The sequence below is a fragment of the Astatotilapia calliptera genome, chromosome 19 (assembly GCF_964374335.1).
Source record: "Astatotilapia calliptera chromosome 19, fAstCal68.1, whole genome shotgun sequence".
Taxonomy (NCBI): Eukaryota; Metazoa; Chordata; class Actinopteri; order Cichliformes; family Cichlidae; genus Astatotilapia; species Astatotilapia calliptera.
Genome location: NC_137440.1, coordinates 11,249,731 through 11,269,115, shown reverse-complemented (window position 1 = coordinate 11,269,115; position 19,385 = coordinate 11,249,731). Strand labels below are relative to the sequence as shown.

Here is a 19,385-nt window from a genome sequence, read left to right as displayed (position 1 = left end):
TGACGTCCGAAGCCTCGCTGCCCGGCTGTACCACGTGACTGGTTCATGAAGCGGTTCGAACTTTGCCGCAAATAATCATTTTCCATACTGCCAGCATAAATATACACAGTATACTGCCATCACTACAATATACATGTTTTACACACTCCTTTTGTTGTTGACATTTACAGGCTGTGTGCAAAATGCCACACTCTTCAAATTCATGCCAGCTATTATTTTTACGTCCAGTAGGTGTCCTGCTAGAGCAAATGAAGCTTCATGAAGCTTCGCGTTGGGGTGAACCAATTGGATGAAAAGCTCCAGTGCTTCATGGGGCTTCATCTGCCCATCACTAATGGACAGGTGTAGATCACAGGTGAAAGTAAGACCCAATGAGGATGAACTGGAAAAAATAAAGCAGGTTTCAGTCACAGCGCTGAAAACAGTATGAGAAGTTTGATAAATGTGACGATGCTGATTATTTAATATGTGGTGGTTTAAAGGTTTGATCAGTTAAGTAAATACAGCTTCAAATGAACAATATATTACATGATGTGTCACCATTATTTCACAAACATGAAGCCAAAGTCCAGCCTTGCTGCTTCATTATGAGAGTAACTATGAGCCAGGTGCTGCTAATCAAACACACACTTAACTGATCCTCATCAGGTGTGAGCACCTCTGTCAGACCAGTTAGCAGATCTGCAACATTTAGGTGTGTTGACACAACGTCAGTAGTGATGTTAGAGACCAACACTCAGTCTGTTCATAAGAACAAAGATCATCATTCTGCAGTGAGAGATTATCCATGAGTGGAAGACGTTCAAGAGGCTCACAGTTTTCTCAAAACTCCCAGGAAATTCACCTCAAGGTCCGTGTGAGTGTGAGTTAGTGGTGATTAGGGAAAAAGTGGGTTTTATTTACCCCAAAATGTAGAAATATCCAAAGTAAACTAACAACAGCAGCCCCTGAACTCAAGCCTCCAAACTGACTGCTCGACAGAATAACAGCAGCCTAACACACAGGAAATAAAGGAAACTTAAATGGTAGCTGATCACACCGGTTCAATACAATGGGGGGAAATAAATATTCAAAAAATCATCTGGTAAGTAACATAACCAACAGTTAGTTTAGCAGTTAATTAAAATAAATAATCAAACCCAAGATGAAGTAAACGAAGTCACGAGCCAAAGAAAGACTTTTAAGATAATTTGCTAATGATACGGCCCAATCAGCACTTCCCCTCTCTCTAAAAAAAAGTCTTTCTCTTCTCTGTAAAAACTGAGAAGAGAAAGAAATCTGTCCTTTCACACACAGTGGAGGCGTTTGCCCGTAATGCAGAGCGCGTGTTTCAAGAAAAACCAAACTCAGCACAGCTGATGATGTGGGCACCTTGCAGTGGTGTGGGCCGTGAGCTCCTGTGTACTAAAGTGTTGGCGGCAGCTGAAGCCTGGGTTGCACTAGCCCAAACCACCGACCTCGACTGAAGCAATGATGTAAAGCAGAAGTAAAATTTCCTCCAGAATGATGTGCGAGCCTTATAAAGTAACACAGAAAACCAGTACTTCAAGCTATTGCTGCTGAAAGTGGTTTTCTGAGCTGATGATGGTGCAGACTCAGTGTTTCAGATGGTGCTTCTGCATTTTGTAAATGGTGTTTATCTGAGGTTGCATTTCCCTCAAAAACCTGGAGATATGATGATAAGGGTACGAGGATGTTACTGTGAGGCTGTGGGTAAAGTCAGTATCGTAACATTCAGAAATCAGTCCTGCTAATAAACCCGCATGATGTACAGTGTTGGAGAAAGTCAGTGAATACAACGTGGTGTTTTTGTTTTAATGCAGATTTTCTTTGTTAAAACAAAGTTGTTCAAACCTGCCAGTGCTGTGTGAAATGAATATACACCAGGACAATGACTGAGCTGATGGGCAGACATCCTCCTTCAGGGTTTCCTGGTGGAGAGCACAATTCCCTCAGTCACACTGCATCCCAAACCACCACAGTGGTTGCTGCTGGTATGTTCCCTTTATGAAACGCTGTGAGTCTGACGCAAATCTAACAGGAAATGGTTCAGCCTCTGCTATCAGTCCACAGAATATTTCACTGAAGTCTCGGGTATCATCCAGATGTTTGTTAGCAGATGTGAGATGAGCTTTTGTGATCTTTTTGGTCAGCAGTGGTTTTCTTGGACTCTCCCACAGTCTTTTTTAATTTTTTTTAACAGTTGAATCATGACCTCTGACCTTAACTGAGGCAGTCGGGCATTCACATCAAACGTGGATCATCAATAATAACATCTCCGTGCTGGATCAGTCGGGGTTAAAGAGACCTGGTGTTGGTCACCAGTGGAAACTGTGCAGAGGAGGATGCAATCTGACATACTGGGGGTTTTCCCGGTGGGTCGACCCACTTTGGAGTGATGGGCCGGTCTGGAGGGCCTACACTCAGTGAAAGTGTAGCTTTTAATTATTGTTCAACATGCTGCAGTACAACAAAGACATAACCCAAAAACTGTGCCAACCTGATTATCTATCATCTCTGATGCTGAGCATCCAATGAGATGATGGCAGAGGATCCACAGTAGTGACACTAAGGGGTGCAGTGGGAACACAGTATGCACTCTGTGTCATGATTCTTCCCTCAGGTGTGTCCTACCACTAGATTACACGAAAAACTCGGAATTCCATCCATTCGTTTCCTTCCTTGTCTAATTCAGCGTTGCTGGCGCCCATCCCAGCTGTTACAGGGTCAGCACTGTCAGGACTCGTATTTGACCTTATATATGGTGATGGCTCTGAAGAAGAAACGGGGTTAGCCAGCAAAATTAGCAATCTGGTGGTTTGCAGGATGCCTGACTCGGCTCAGTCGACGTTATAAAGGATTATATCGACGCTGTACAGTAGATGATGTAGAGATTTCACCAAGAATAAGAACAAAAAGAGAAGCAGCACCTCAGCCATGATGAGTAATTTGTTGTCTATACGATCATAAAGTTCCCTTTTTAAACATGCTGCACTGATGCAACATGTTCAGCCTGTCACTACATCCTGTAAAAACTGGAACCTGAGACGGTTCAGACATTTTAAACAAAAACTCTAAAGTACACAGTGTGGATTGTTTTAGACTGAGCTTGCTGCTAGTCAGGCACGAGCAAACGTTTGTTTGTACTGCTCTAAATACTCAGGCGTACTTACTACTACTAAATTATTTAACCAGTTTAGAAAAACATGACAAGTTTAATTCGTTTATTTATTCTGGTTATTTCTTTTACAAAAAAGGTTGTAATGTACAAACATGCATGTCGAAGGCTCTGTGCAGATACAGACTTGAGAGTTTAAATAAAATGTACTTCCTGTACTTGTTTAAAATGGTTCTTTGAAGCTTTTGTGTTTCTGTACATTCAGATGTTTGTGGCCAAAGTTTCTTAATTTTCGGTTGTGAAATTTTGATGAAGTTCACTAATACATGACAGCTCAGTCTGCTGGAAATGACACAATATGTTCAGTGTGTTGATTAGTAGATTAGCAACCGGGTTTACATGTTTGTGCAAAATAAGTCTGAGCGACTGGATAAAAATGTGGAATATTGTTTCCCTGCGTTGTAGAAAACAAGTGGAGATCTGTGCTTAGCTGAACTCTTGAAGACATTTGTAAAAGAATAAATGTAGTGTGAAACCTACAGGACACTTTCTGTCATATTGTGCAAGAGTTGAGTTTGGCTTTAAGTTGGTGTAAATGTGATTTTTAAAGGAATTTCTCAGTTAAATTTCTGCATCTGGAGTTCCACAAGGCTCTATCAGACATACTCTAAGACTGTATTTCCTTATTTAAACGTAAAGATGCGGTTTTTTTTCTATTATAACAATAAAGGTTATTTATGTAACCTTTATTTTAACTGGATAATACTACAATGGCTACTACCAGTAATTATTAGTAATAACAACTAGAAATCAAAGTGTTTAAAATGCTTCCAGGCGGCTCACACACTTCAGAAGCCAGTACTCTGACATGTTTGGAAACTGGACTGTCAGCTTCCTGGTTTTCAACCATGGTGATGATGATGATGATGATGATACCAACCATCTTGACCTTTTCTCTCTAACTTGACCTCCAAACCATTGGGTCTGAGCGGTCCCTGTGATACACGGAGACACCTCAGCACCCTCCAGCTTTAAACGCACACAGTCCCGCTGGGTCGTAGGAGAATCTGAAGCGGCAATGACAGCGACTGACCACTAGAGGTCGTCATTTATCTATCGTTAGTTAAATCGAAGCCTTAGATGACAAATTAAAGGAAAAATTCAAAACCTATATCCCTGCTTATTAAAGGGTAATACAATCAAATTAAAGAAGCATTTTCCGATCAGAGCATCAAGTTAAACTTCTAGGATATAGATCTGGGCTGTCAAGTAGCAGAGGAGGATGCTAATCAGTTTAAGCTGCTTTGGTGCTAATGAAATTAACAACAAGTGCACCAGAGGGCTAAAAGTGAGACAACCTCCGAGTCGGGAATGATTTTACAGACGGAGGCCACTGACATTGTCCCTCCGTGTGTTTTCACTCTGAGTTTCAGGTGTCTGTAGGTATGTGCCCTCTGCAGGCTACTTTAATTTCTTGGCATCCTTTCACTCCTGACACATGACCCAGTGCACATCAGTGCAGGTATTCAGCATGATTTATACCCCACTGAAATCTGATGAACTTTGAACGCTACTTTAATTATTATTATTATTATTATTTTTACCAGTGTATAATGGTAAATAGACTGGTTCTTATACAGCGCTTTTCTACTCATCTGAGCACTCAAAGCGCTTTACAATGGAGCTGTTAGGATGCCTGGGTCGTTGACCCAGGGTTTTTGAGTGTATGATATTATTTATATTTTCTAGTTTTTTGGTTTCTTTGAGTTCTGTCTCATGGTTTATGTCTCTGTCTTCTTTAGTTGCTCTGTCTCCCCTATCACCTGCATCCCCTTGTCTAGTTCGCGTCTATGTGTATCCTTAGTTGCTATATCCCCGTGTCCACTCAGTGTTTGTGTCTGCCCTGGTCCCACGTCTCTGTTCCCTCAGTAGTGCCTACATGTGAGGCTGTGTCTTTGTTCAGTCTGTGTTATGTGTTTCCTGTTTTACTTTGAAGGTCTCTGTCTTTTCTCAGTGTGTTCAGTTTACGCTTCTTTGGTCTCGTCAGTTCTGATTTGTCCCAGCTGTGTTTCCCTCCTGTTACTCATTCCCTGATTGCTCCCTCTGTGTATTTAAGCCCTGTGTTTCTCTGTGTCCGTGTCGCGATCTACCGGTTATTTTGCTGTGTGTTTTGCCTGTCCACCGGTGTAAGTTTATTTTGAGTTTTTCTAGTTATGTCATGTTGCGTTCAGCATTAAAGCCTTTTTGAGTTCACGTCTGTCTCCGGAGTCTGCACCTTGGGTCCTATTCCTGTTTGCACACAGCCGTCACCTAACAGGAGCAGGCTACAGACGATGATGCTCACAATGCAGAATAAGCTGTTTGACAAACAAACAAAAGAACACACGGAACAAACATGTAGTTATAATGGCGGGGAAAAGCAAAAAACAACTGAGAACCATTGCATAATTGTCTTGAGTTATTCGGGGGATTTGGTGTGAAAGACGATCCCAGGGTGCTTAAAATACTGTTTTAATTAAACATTATATAGCATTATATTATGCTGTCTTCTGCTCCTTGAGCAGCTCTATCTCCGCCTGAAAGCGCCTGAAAGCAGCATGATGAAGGCGGTTCCTGTGTCGGTTGGGTGGGGGCTATAAAAGGTGCGACTGCGCGCCTCCTGTTTCAATTGCCTTTCCTCCATCGAGCGCAGCAGTTTCCCATCACATCAGCATGAAGAAGCTAAGCATCGTTTTCGTCGCAGTCCTGCTGCTGGCTCTCAATCTTACCTCCCAGGTCAGTTCAGCCCGTGTTTAAAGCATCTTTTTACACATTTTCCCTCACAGAAGAGGCGCAAACTGCCGTGCGTAACGCAGCTTGTTTGCGCATAATTAAATGCACAACTGCCAGAGCAGCAGCTGTCTGCAGCTTCAGCTCAGAATTTAGTTCAGTGTTTGGCAGAAATGGAGACGAAAGATTCTCTGACAGACTTTGATTCAAAACCTGAAGGGGGGGGGGGGGAAGCCTGGAGTGAAGTGCGTGAATAATTCAATTTGAGCTGAAGGCGGTGATGATGAGAGTGACTCCGGTGTCCTGGTGCAGTGTCTATTCGTTAAACTCATGTGGTTATCTCATGTTTTGCAGGTGGCCGAGGCACAAGGTAAAAGTGGAACCGGAGGCACCAACACCCAGAACTCGACTACAGCCGCACCGTCGAGCGCCAGCGGGAGTCCCGCCGCCTTCACGCTGCTCGTCGCTCCGCTGCTTCTGTCCACGGTTCTCCTGCACGGCTGGTCCGGATGATCTGATCCGCGCTGGACATTCGGAAGCCGGCAGGGGACACAACGTTAGTGTTTAATAAAAGGCAGAAAAAGGAAATCACATAAAGTAGGGAGCTTAACTATTTACTGTTGAGCGGGCGAAACGAGCGCGACGCGCCCCGGGCCCCGTCGCGCCCCGGGCCGCGCCCTGCTCCTTTCCGCATCCTGCTCTTCATCAACTCTGAAACGCAACCAATCCTCCCGCCAGGAACATGCTCGATGATAATTCAGAAATATTGAACCCTGTGGAAAACATGTGTATTCATGTGTCTGACAACGACTGTATGTAAATGAGTTCTGTACTTTCAGAATGATGCAAATCTGATGTTTGACATGTGAATGCTGTGAAATTAAACTTTAAATTGTAAAAAATATATAGTCCAGTGTTTTATTTGTGGTGGGGTTTTGTTTGTTTTTGTGTAATTTCCTGGATTTCATGACGTATAAGAGGAAAAATGTGCAGAAGCCTCAAACGTGAGCCAAGAGCAGAACATCACATCTGGATCAGGTGCGGGGGTGTATCAGACTCTAAATTTGGTTCCAGGTGAAGGTAAACGTGTAATCCTGTTTTTACAGGTTAAACATGAGCATTAAACGGAGTTTCTGTCGGAAGTTCTGCATGCACGTTATCAGCTTGTAACGGACGTTGCCTTAAAAGCTACAATTCATGGATGTTTTTATTTAAAAAGAATAAATAGATAAAGTGGGGAAACAACCCCCCCCCCCCCACGTCTTTAAATCCTCTGTGCTGTAATTTCATGGATTTCTTTGCGCTAGTTCTGCATGCACCGTCACACATGCTTACGTTTCTTTTTCTTTTTTAATTGGCTGATCCAAGCGGCTGAATGGAACCCGTGACGTCACTACGTTTTGAAGACGGGCTGGTTGAAGAAAACCTCCACCATTGAAAATAAGATGAAAAATAAACTACTTTCGTTTGCTTTGATGGGAAAACAAGTTTGAAAAAATCTGAAACACGTGAAAAATTCTCCCTTCCGTTGACGAGCAGAAACCACATCACCCCTCTGACTCAATGTTGTGAACACAAAGGGCTGTGAGGTCAAGACAAATAGAAGTAATTGACCGAGACTGAGTGAAGAACTGATGCCCTTCCTCCTCCACCTGCCGCCTTCAAAGGACGCCCCTGTGTGAGGATGGGCGGCTGAATGGGCTTTGAAGGCCTTGGTTGCTTCATGTTTCGTGCACTCGGAACCAATTGTATCTGTTAGATCTAATCCCACATTCATGTCTGGGTCTAAAACACGAGCTCAGACTCTGCTGCTCATCAATAACAGCTCTGACATGCTGGATACGGAGGTCCCTCCACCATAGCTGTGGTTTCACCTGGAAGCTCTGAGCTCGGAAAAGCTGCTGTTGTTCTCATGTGAAGGCTGAAGAGTGCAGTGGTTTGCTCTGTTAGTGCAGACTCAAGTATCTCATCATGCTTTGAGACTCTCAGTGACTTCCAAAAAATAACATGTGCACAGACACAGCGACCTTTTTGAATGCGGGCCGGACTGGAAATGGAAACCAATCCTCAGTTTAGTGTATGCAGTGCCGATACTGTACACATGCTCTTCACACTTGGCTGCGGTGAGTAAAGTGCCGAACGACACACAAACAGGCTGAGTGAGAGGATGACATCCGTGCATGCTAAGTGATGAAGAGATGAGTGTGTGTGTGCCTGTGAGGATGACGTAACCTCCAGTGAAATAATACTGTGTATGTTTGAGACTCGTGCTGGTCTCCTCTTCCCCTCACTTATTTATAACGTGCACACGAGCAGGATGTATCTGTAATTGTCTGTTTTGGGGTTTTTATTTTTTAAATGTTATTTTTTCTATGCTTTTTTCAGTTTCTATATGACCTCTTTTATTCAATAGGAGGTTCGCTTCACTGGATTTGCATTCGCGTCCGATCACGTGACGTACAGCTCACTTCAGGTCAGGATCTTTCCTCCATAAAGCCACTTTCTTCAGGTGCAGCAGCTTGTGTTTCTGGATGATCTGGGGACCGTCTCTAAGACGTAGACACATTTCTGCTGAGTGGTCAGGTTACGGAGCAGGGTCTAAAGAGCTTGGAGAGAAAATCATCTGGACTTCTTCAGTTCCTGGGTCAAATAGTGAAGAGTCCCAGATTTGGACCCCCGTTGATCTTCTACTTAATCACAAAGCCAAGGTGTGAAAACGGGTGTGTGTCCCAATCAGCCAAGTTTTGGGTGATGGCTTCTTTCACTTCTCTTTTAAACCATCTGCCTCGGGCTCCTGGTCTTAGCCGACAGGAGGAGCACCTGGTGTGGTCTTCTGCTGCTGCAACCCATCTGCTCCAAGTTTCCACCTGTTGTGGCCGTGGTTATACCGAGTAGATATTTGAGCTTGTTGCCTTCCTGTCAACTCAGAGTAGTCTGTCATTCTGACCTCTGACCTCTGGCATCAACGGAGAACTGCTGCTCATGCAGTGTCTCACTCTGTGAACTTCAGAGGTCGTGGTGCCTAAACATCCCAGCAGATCCCTTTCTTCCTCATTCTGATGCTCTGTTTGACCTTCAGCAAGGCTTCTTTGCCATATCCCCTTGCCTGAATGCTGCCATGTGATTGGCTGTTTTGACGTTTGTGTTAATAAGCAGCTGAATGTAACAAAACAAGTGAGTTTTGAAGGCCCTGCTTATTTCATGCTTCGTGCACTCTGAACCAGTTTTATCTCATAAATCTAATTCCACATTCGTGTCTGTGCCGATACTGTACACATGCTCTTCACACTTGGCTGCGGTGGATAAAGTGCCAAATGACAACACAAACAGGCTGAGTGAGAAGAAGATGACATCCGTGCATGCTAAGTGATGAAGACGTGAGTGTGTGTGTGACTGTGAGGATGACGTAACCTTCAGTGAAATAATACTGTGTGTATGTTTGAGACTCGTGCTGGTTTCCTCTTCCCCTGACTTACATCCTGCTCTTGACCTGATGGCGGTGCATTAAAAGTATCTGTACTCTGTCAGTGTCTGGTTGGTAAATCCTGTTTTTCTTAGTTGTTTTTTTCCCTTGGATCTCTCTGATTAACTTTATTTCCCCACAATCGATTGAAATCTTGCTATAAAACCAGGTTTTGGTCTCTATAAAAATTCCCCCTTCATAACAACTGTATAGGTGGAGAATGACTCATAACTCACCTTTTTTAAATTATATTGAAGCTTAAAGTTTGCATTATTGGGGGCGTGGCTTCTTTGTCTGATGGTGGTTGGTGACACAGGCAGCTGTAGTTGCTAGCTGTCTGCTAGGCTTGACCTGAAGTGGACCTCTGGACTGTTTGTGCTGTTGGAAGCTTTTTTATGAGGTGTCATAATAATAATAATAATGATAATGATAATGATAATGATTATTATTATTATTATTATTATTATTATTATTATTATTATTATTATTATTATGCATGCTGTTTGCTTAACTATACTCCAGTTTCGGAGTAAAGATAACTTAGCGCTCCATCCAAACGTGGTCACAGTTGTTGGAGGTTTAAAATGAAAACCCAGAAACCAGTGGGTGATGATGTTTTCTTGTCTTTTATATAGTCTTTGTTCTTCTGTGGAGCCGCCCTCCGCTCGTTGTACCTGAGGAGGGTTAAATGCAGAGAGCAGAGCTCTGGTCTTGCATGTTCATTGACGTTTTCAGTCGTCTTCAGCATATTTTAACCCCATTTGCTCAGTGCAACAGTGCAAAGCAACAGCACAAAGGAAGCTAGGCTCGGTGTAATGTTTATCACCTTAAAGGATCGTATTGACTGTTATGTGCGGTTTTAAGCTCATGCCTCATTAGTTAAGAGCATGCAGATTCCTTCAAACTGAGGAACAGAAACGGCGCCTCCGTCACACTTCAGCAGAGGCAGAACGATGATTTTAATAATTTTATGATGTGTAGAACCATATCATTAAAAACATACTGTACTCTTGGAAACAACTGGGCATGCAGCACCATGACAAGGAGGCTCATTTGAGCCCATCACCACATCCTGTAGAAAAATGGAAGATAAGGTACAAAGACAACAGAAACCAACATGTATGATTTTAATTGATTTCACCGCTCGAGATGAAACATTTGTTGTTTGTAGTATTCCTGTTGTACTACAGGGACTTACTACAGTGATCTCAGATTCCCAGAGGTTTAAGCATTAATGCATGCAAATGCATCCTCTCACACATCCTCATTTCATTTCCTCTCTTTCACACAATCACAAAACCTTAATGTGTGCATCACACATTTGCTTTAAGGACTCCTTCAGGTAAATAACAGAACTCAGGGCTCAACCCAGTATGCACACACCAGCTGAGTGACAGCGAGTTGGGATGCATTAACACTGGTTAAACCATAGACTGTATGTAAAAGATGGAGCTAGTTACCCTGACATCTCCAGTCGGTGTATAACCTCTGCATTTTGAAGCACTGATAGTTTGGCTCATGCTGTGTTGGATGTTTTTGGACAGTTGAGTCCTCAGCTAGCTTGGATACCCGGCTGCATCCATAGACTGCAGGGCTTCATCACACAGACACAGATACCAGCTGAAACACGAGCTTCAAGACAAGTTTATCATCTTTTTAAAAATTTTTTTAAATCCACCAGCATCAGGTGAACAGCAGGAGTTAGGGGCCGTTATGTTTCAGAACATCTTTGCAGAGGAAGAGGAAACCTGCAGAAAGCAGCAGCAGTTTCAAACGGTAAAGGAAACGCGCAGCATTATTTTGAGACTGGCTGCTTCATCCTCGCAGGCCCACGCACTCTGTTCACATCTTCACTGCTTACTCTGCATAAAAGTCAGCTTTTCCTCTCACTCACCTCGTTTCTGTTGTAGTTTGTCACAGTGTGAATAACACGTTTACAGTGTGTTAACACTGCAGTGGCTGAAGTGAGGATTGTTTTTGATTTTTCCATTTCCAGTCGTACTCTTGTAAACATGTTGAAAATCTGCATTAAATAAAGGATGTTGATAATGCAGAAAGTATCTGTGCTACCCGTTAGGATTTCTTGCAGTCTCTGAAACTCATGAAGACGACACACGTTGGGATATTTCAGTCTGGACTAACAGAGGAAAACATTTAAGGTTATGCTGTGAAGTCTTGGAGCAGATGATGACATCTTAATGGGAAGTGTTCTCAGTGATACGGCCTTCGCATGAGAACAACATCAGCTTTTCGTTTCACTTCCCCCTCAGAGCTGTCGGGTGAAGCGAGCGTCCTGCTGGGAAACTGGTGCGATGATGGAGTGACATCGATCTCCAGCACTTCAGAGCTGCAGCTTTGGACCCACAGGGAAACATGAATGTGGAATCAGATCTAATGGACAAATCACAGGCAAGAAGAACCTTTGACAGACTGTATGTCAAAGATGGATGTCACCATTGTGATATCACCACTGGTTAGATGAGGTAAACACAGCCTGGGCCAAACCAGCACAGAGTTGAAGTCTGAAGTGGTTCCTACTGAGGAAGACTGATTTAGTGTCTCTGACTCTAACAGTGACCAAAGGAGGCAACTATACGAATCAGAAAATAAAAAGACGAGACTTCATGATCCAGCCTGGTCACAGACATGTTAGCATGTTAGCAATAAAACTAAAGCACCCCGGTGATGTTTGGATTCAGAAATAAGCTCTCAGCTGAAGAACGAGCAGCTCGTGACAGCAGAGGCTGAGCTGTGAAGAGTGCAGCAGACTGTTGTTTACATCCTGACATGTGACACGAGTCCAGGAAAACACAATGTTTGTGTGGCGTGAAAAAAAGCTTTCAAAGCCTTTTACACATCAGCTTTCAGTCTGACAGCTGCAGACCGGCGCCTGCATGCTATTATCAAGCATAACAGGAACCACTCCTCTGCTCTTCACTTGCACGTCCTCCTCATGTGGGCGACTTTGTAATGAAGACCGGGATCAGATGAGGAGCGATGGAAAGAGTCGGGCAGGTGGGAGGGGTCAAATAAATCCTCACGTCTGCAGGGGACAACGTGAGAAACAATGGCGCATTTTTACCTTCATACTATCTGTAGTGACAATTTCTTTTGTTTGACAAACCAAACATCCCACAATTAAAAGTCAACAAGCCCCTGCTGCACTGAGATCATATTTTGTACGCAGGCAAAAGAAGTCCACTGTCCAAACTTAAAAGTTGCGTTTTTATGGTTTATTCATCCAGTTTGGCAATAACAAGAGCTTATCTCCCCACAAAAAACTTCACATGCACACACATTTGCATATAGCTGCGATAAAGGCAACGATAAAGATAGGCATGACAATAGAGAATTATATTATCAGTGTTTCTGCTGCAGTGTCATGAGATAAACGTGTAAACTGCTTCTTCTTATTCTCAGAAACACTAAAAGTAACATAACTCATCACACATCTAAGGTAGAAAACAACCAGATCTGGATGTAATAGAAGTGCACTGATATAGAATTACAGTGTCTGGATTCATTATGTCTAACAATCACCAAAGAACTCCAGGAAAACTGGTCAGGATCAGGTGAAGAAGACGGGGGATGCTCCTCCAGCTCCCAGCACTAAGTGGCTGACGGGACAGATTTCACTCTGGGTTAATTCCAGCATTTGAGTGCAAACTCTAAGTAATTCTGAGACAGTCATTTGTGATGCACAAAGAGCCCGAAGAGCATTGATCAGTACATGCATGCATACTAGGCTGATTATGAAATCTTTGTTTATTAATTTCCTTCCTGTTTGTACTGACGTAGTTGGCTCCTGTCCCTTTAAGACCAGCCTCTGTTTGATGCCACAGAGACAACAGCAGTCTGAGATCTGTGGCATCACAGAATTATGACGACACTGCGATAGACTTACAGCCTGCACGTACTTCTCTCACTGCTACACTGAACTATTATGAATCATTATTATCAGGATGTCCCAAAAAACTCCATAAAAATGCTGCAGCAAGAGTCCTGACAGGGACTAGAAAGAGAGAGCAGATTTCTCCTATATTGGCTTCCTGTTAAATCCAGAATTCAAAATCCTGCTCCTCACATACAAGCTCTTAAATAATCAGGCCCCATCTTATCTTAATGACCTTGTAGTACCATATCACCCTATTAGAGCACTTCGCTCTCGCTCTGCAGGCCTACTTGTTGTTCCTAGAGTATTTAAAAGTAGAATGGGAGGCAGAGCCTTCAGTTTTCAGGCCCCTCTTCTGTGGAACCAGCTTCCAGTTTGGATTCAGGAGACAGACACTATCTCTACTTTTAAGATTAGGCTTAAAACTTTCCTTTTTGCTGAAGCATACAGTTAGGGCTGGACCAGGTGACCCTGAATCCTCCCTTAGTTATGCTGCGGGAGGATTCCCATGATGCATTGAGCTTTTCCTCGTCATTCTGTGTTTATGTGTTAGTTAAGATTAATCTCTGGCTTTTGTCACGTCTCTCTGCCTTCAGACTAAAGGGTCGTGGGAGAAGGCTGTGCCTGGTTCGTGATGTAGTTGCTCCAGGACTGCAACGTGACACAGAGGTTCTACAACCTCGCTGTTAAACAGGAAACCAGAAGAAACCAGTTAGCGACCAGTTGGCTTGAGTGCTCTTTGGCAAAGAGACTCGTCACAAATGAGTTGTGAGTATATTTGAATCTGCCCGTTTATAAATTAGATGGAAATGATGTGAAAACCTTCAGAGTGACTGCAGAAGGTCCAAACTGGGCAACATCTGTGTGGAGACGATCGCTGTGTGAACAAAGCCTCATGGGACTGCTCGCTCAGCCTCTGGGTAACCATTTGGTCACCAAAGCTACTTGCAACATGCTGGGCAACCGTTGTTTCTTAGGAGTTAGATATTGCTTCTCTATTTTTACTCTCGTGTGGCTGTTAGCCAACTTTCCTCTGATTGGCTATAGAAGATATAAAGAGCAGGTGGGAGGGGCTTGAGATACCAGACATGGCCATATTAGGCAGCCACTCATACAGATACGAGATCCAAGCTGTTTAAACTGAGCGTCCCTATGGATCCTAAGAATGTCCTGAAAGGCTGAGGAGTAAAAAAAAGACCTTAGAACAAATGCATGTGTTTATTAGCACGACAAATAAAGTCAGCTGTGACAGACAGTCAAGGTAACGGAGAAGCTTCAAGCTCCTCACGCAGCTCCCGTCTGCTCCCGTCTCGTCATTCCCGAGTCCTCAAAGTCACTGATCGAGGGGAAACCAACCCTCTGCTCGATCCACTGGGCCACGCTGAGCAGCTTTCGGTCTTGGAGAGCGGGAGCTATGAGCTGTAGGCCAATGGGAAGGCCCCGTCTCGACAAAGCCGTCGGCACAGAAACAGCAGGGAGACCTGGTGTGCAGAGAGAGAGAGAGTTGAGAGAAGCTGGATGCTCTAAGTCACAGAGTGAACAGAGAACGCCGCTTCGGCTCAAAAACACCAGTTTCATTTCACTTCATGTGCAGGAGGGAAACGAGAAGCAGCTTCTTAAGCTCCTCAGTTACAGGTGTGCATGGTGTGCTTATCCCCAACATATTTAAATGCTCCTCCCACACTTCCTCTGCATGCAGCTTCAGTGCCTACCTGCCATGTTGGCGGGCTGCGTGAAGACGTCTTCCTGTGCGCTGCGCGTTCGGTTATCTTCCTGAGTGAAGTCGTGGTAACGAGCCGCATCCGTCAGCGTGGTGGGCGTCAGCAGTACATCGACACCAGAGCTGAACACGCGCTGGAAGTCATTCGCAATGAGCCGGCGAACTTTCTGAGCCTTCACAAAGTAGTGCTGGTAGTTCCTGAGGGAAAATAAAAGGACACAATTATTCTTTAGAAAAAGATCGAGAGATGGAGAGGATCACAGGATCCCTCCATGGCTCGGAAACACGACGGCTCAGTCTCACCGTTTTAGCAGGAAGTAGTTCCCAGACAGAATCCTCCCTCTGACGACGTCGTTGAAGCCCTCGTGCCTGCTCGAGGCGTACATGACCTCTGTCGAGGTGTCCATCTGGCTGCGGTGGCCTGCTGGCAGAGTCAGACTTCATCACATCCGCTATAAGAAGTGCCAAACCCACACACCACAGCACGATTCATTACCGTATTCCAGGCCGTCAAACCGGGCCATGTTGGACGCCACCTCGGCGTGGCACAGGACGTGGTAGCACACGATGGAGTACTGCGTATGGGGGAGCGACACTCGCTCCACCCGCGCTCCAGCTTCCTCAAACAAGTCGGCCACGCTGCTCCACTGGGCCAGAGTCTCCTCGGAGAGGCCCGGGGCGTGATACTCCTGACGTGCAGCACAGGAGAGACGGAACAACAGCTCAACATGTTGTTCATACTCGACTTTCATCTACCTGCCTTTGCAATCAATGCAATCATCTCAGCAGCTTCCATGTTAAGGTTCATCTCAGTGCTGACCTCAATATTCACTCCTGCAAAGTAATATGTTGGCGTGTAATGCTGAGGTAGTTTGTAGTGTCACCTTAGGGATGCCCACACAGATGTTCTTAACATCAAAGTCTTCAGGAAGCTCTGTTAGTGATGAAGGGGCGGGAACTGTTGTTGAATCTCTGACGTCGAGGCCTTGGAGGATACCTGCACGACACGACAACATAATCCCAGGTGAGTCATGCTGTTTGGCCGATGTGCTGCGAAATGAGACAGCTGCAGTTTCCTTTAGAGCGGCAGACATTCTTATTCAGACATTCTTAATCATAGAGCTGCTGCGTGTTGATGTCCAGGGTCACCTGGGGGATTCTCACCTAAGACGACGGCCGCATCGTTCACGCTGCGTGTCATTATGCCCGGGACGTCCATGGAGTTAACGAGGGGGATGAGACCGTGTCTGGACAGCAGACCATACGTGGGCTTCAGGGCCACGACGCCACACAATGACCCGGGGTTTCGTGTGGATCCGCCCGTGTCTGAACCCAAAGCTCTGCCAAGAAGAGCATCACATGTAAACACGGAGATCCTGACAGTCTTACTGAAGATGAGAGCCCGAACGCGTCTCCTCACAGGTAGCTGGTGAGCGAGGCCACAGCTGCGGCGCTTCCACCTGAACTGCCTCCAGTGACGACCCAGTCCGAGTCTGGGTCTGCCTTCGTCCGCTCTCTGTAGGGCGCGGCGTAACCCCAGGGGTTCTTTACGGCGCCGAAAGCACCATCAGTACTGCCCGCACTGCGAGGAAAACAAACGGATCCATATGAGAAAAACTGCAGCTCACCTGCAGAATTCACAGAAATCTTTTTTGTAACCTTTGTTTGTTCAGTGAATTTATCTTTTTAACCACATTTTGATTCCTCCTCACACGAGAATGCTGTGAGTCAGCGCTACACAAAGATGGAGTTTGCAAGTATAACTTAGATGGAACGGGGATGAACATTTTGAATCATGTCCAAAGAACCTGAACAACACCAGCGGGGCAACATGCATGACAACGCACGGCGCCTTGCAGTCATTCAGGCTTCATGACTCTGACAATTCCCAAACAGTAATTTTCCTGGTATGTAGTTTAGTGTTGGATATGAAGATTTTTCCCATCATAACCCTCATTTTACATAATCTGATGATGCAAAAAGCTCAACAATACAGACCGACAGGACAGAAGGATCCACATGTAACTCCACAATGACTAGAAAATGAGCCAGGAGGCATCACATGTAGGCACAAAGGTCACCTTTCATCTGCTCTAACTTGTTCTGAGCAGCCACTTATCTCACATGCTGATATGAGCCTGCAAAGTTTACCCAGAATGCACTTTGTCACATTTCCTCCAGATCAAAGATCCAGTTTAACCTCCCAGTGCTGGTTTCTGTTCCTCTACATCAGAAACATTAAACTGCTGCAGTTTGTGGTCGATCCATCGCACAGACGACCAGTTCGTTAGTCTGACTCTGCGCTTAGACTGCAACACTTGATGTAGGTGTGAACGGATTTGGTTGCAGATTTTAACAACACTTAAATGTTCAGTCCTGACATCTCTTCTACTTTAATCAAAAATGCTGCAAAAACTCAGTTACCCCATTGCAAACTCATCCATGTTGGTCTTCCCCATTAAAACTGCCCCCTGGTCGAGGAGTTTCTGGACCACTGTGGCGTTATAAGGAGGAGTGTAGTCTGCAGGAAAAGCAGGATATATAAGTACTGGGCTGCAATGGAGTGGAAAAACAAGTTGTTTTTATTACCCCACTTCACACAGACCTTTAAGCATCCTGGAGGCACATGTGGTCCTGATATTCTCCGTGCAGAAATTATCCTTGACAGCAAACGGGATTCCATCCAGAGGACCTTTGGGCACACCTGAAGGTAGAAGAGATCAAGCAGTGACACCCGAGTCACACGGAACCAAATCGAGCCCGACTCGAGATGTCCTCACCTCGCTGCAGTCTGCGTTCTGCCTGCTGAGCCTGCTCCAGAGCACGCTCCTCTGTCACCGTGATGTAAGCGTTCAGGTGCTGCGTTTTCCTGATGCGATTCAGGCATTTTCTGCAGAGCTCTGTCGGAGAGATTCGTCCCTCCCGCAGCGCTAAAGACACCTGAAGAACGACGATGAAACAGCAGAGCTGGAATCAAACTCGTGCATTTTATTAATAACATTACAGTATCACAAAGAAACTACATCGAAGCTTTTTTAACTGTGACAGTGAAGCAGCAAAAAGAATCAACGCAGGACTGCACATTCAACAGCAGACAGAACAGGCCGATACAGACAGAACACAGTGCAGACACAGCAGACTGCTGTTCTGTGGGGGACAGATGGACTGGGAGACTCCCGTGTTTCTTATATATTGCAGTCGATATATAGGAGAAAGATGCATAGCAGTGAGAATGTCTTCTAATGATACTGCCTAAGGGAAGCATGTATAATGTAAACAGAATTGGTCCCAGCACTGAACCCTGTGGAACTCCAGACTCTCCATTTACATGAACAAATTAGAATCTGTTAGTGTTTCCTCTTCTTCTGCTTTTTCACTCACCATGTGTTTTTACACCTCACTGAATTTAACCATGAGTTATTAATAATCTCTGGCTCTCTTCCACAGCACGTCTCACCCCAACCAGTCACAGCAGATGGCTGCCTCTCCCTAAGCTTGGAGATGCCGGAGGTGAGCGCTTGCTCACAGGTGTCATGTGACTGTTGGGGTTTCTGTTTCCTCTGTATAACTGTATGGTCTCGACCTTACAGTATAAAGCAGCTTGAGGCAACTGTTGTTGTGATTTTCTGCTGTACAAATAAAGTTGAATTGAAAATGTCCTTCACGACATCCATCATCGTCTGAGGTTTTCCGCTTTTCCTCCTGCCTGCAGCTCCATCTTCATCTTCCTTTCTCCAAGATATCCTCTCTTCCTCCTCGGCAGATGTCCAAACCCTCTCAGCCTCTCCCCTCTAACTCTGAGTCCCTCTGATGGACTCGCATCTAATCTTCGCCATCCTGCTCACTCCCAGAGAACATCTAAACATCTTCAGCTGTCTTTTTGTCATTGCCATCGTCTCCAAATCATACACCATAGCATGCCTTCACTTCACAAATGTGCTCTGACCCCCACTGCTGTCTGTGATCCACAGTGCTCTGCGCTTCTCCATCAACATGATGCTCGCTGACCACCTCTCTGTTGTTCCTGCAGCTTTCTCATGTAATAAAGACGTCATTACAAAGCGGCACAAACGGGCTTCATTCGTTATAAACATGTTGCATATCTCAAAATGAAACCGCCGCTATTCTCAGCTATGCCTTCATGCTACCTGTACGCGTTTTAGTGGCTGCTAACGCGTCACTGCGTGCTGTCTGATGACGATGATTCGTCGTCTGTCTGATGAAGACTTCGTGTGTCGGTGAGTCGCTGCGCGGCACAGACACTGCCGTCACTGACCTGCTTTATCGTCCGGCTCAGCATCTCGGAGCACCTTTCACTTTACAAACAACCTTCCTGCAGCGAACGGCCTCTGCGAGCCGCCATGTTTGTTTCCTCTAACACGCTTGCCTGTGATTCGACAGCGGTTTAGTAACTCGCGCTCTG

General features: G+C 44.9%; 1 protein-coding gene and 2 long non-coding RNA genes across 4 annotated transcripts; 2 read left to right on the top strand and 1 right to left on the bottom strand.

Annotated features, from left to right (window-relative positions):
- The first annotated feature begins 5,235 nt into the window (after nucleotides 1–5,235).
- LOC113012278 (uncharacterized) lies at nucleotides 5,236–6,460 on the top strand. The gene is made up of 3 exons (XR_003270674.2): nucleotides 5,236–5,304; nucleotides 5,683–5,893; nucleotides 6,242–6,460. It is a non-coding gene; the product is annotated as an uncharacterized LOC113012278 (long non-coding RNA).
- A 7,428-nt stretch (nucleotides 6,461–13,888) lies between these two features.
- Nucleotides 13,889–18,621, top strand: LOC145422472 (uncharacterized). The gene is made up of 2 exons (XR_013903760.1): nucleotides 13,889–14,010; nucleotides 18,410–18,621. It is a non-coding gene; the product is annotated as an uncharacterized LOC145422472 (long non-coding RNA).
- On the bottom strand, nucleotides 14,442–19,376 carry qrsl1 (glutaminyl-tRNA amidotransferase subunit QRSL1). 2 transcript variants are annotated; one of them, XM_026152744.2, is made up of 11 exons: nucleotides 19,239–19,376; nucleotides 17,743–17,902; nucleotides 17,568–17,666; nucleotides 17,387–17,483; nucleotides 16,383–16,544; nucleotides 16,127–16,302; nucleotides 15,847–15,959; nucleotides 15,459–15,651; nucleotides 15,266–15,383; nucleotides 14,955–15,160; nucleotides 14,442–14,723 (listed from the first exon to the last, which is right to left on the bottom strand). In XM_026152744.2, exons 1-11 carry the CDS (start codon nucleotides 19,260–19,262, stop codon nucleotides 14,527–14,529), a joined length of 1,545 nt encoding a protein of 514 aa, XP_026008529.1. In that variant the 5' UTR covers nucleotides 19,263–19,376; the 3' UTR covers nucleotides 14,442–14,526. The 2 variants fall into 2 exon arrangements, with proteins under 2 accessions (XP_026008529.1, XP_080150037.1); XM_080293911.1 differs by having other exon boundaries at nucleotides 18,344–19,252.
- Between the last annotated feature and the right edge of the window lie 9 nt (nucleotides 19,377–19,385).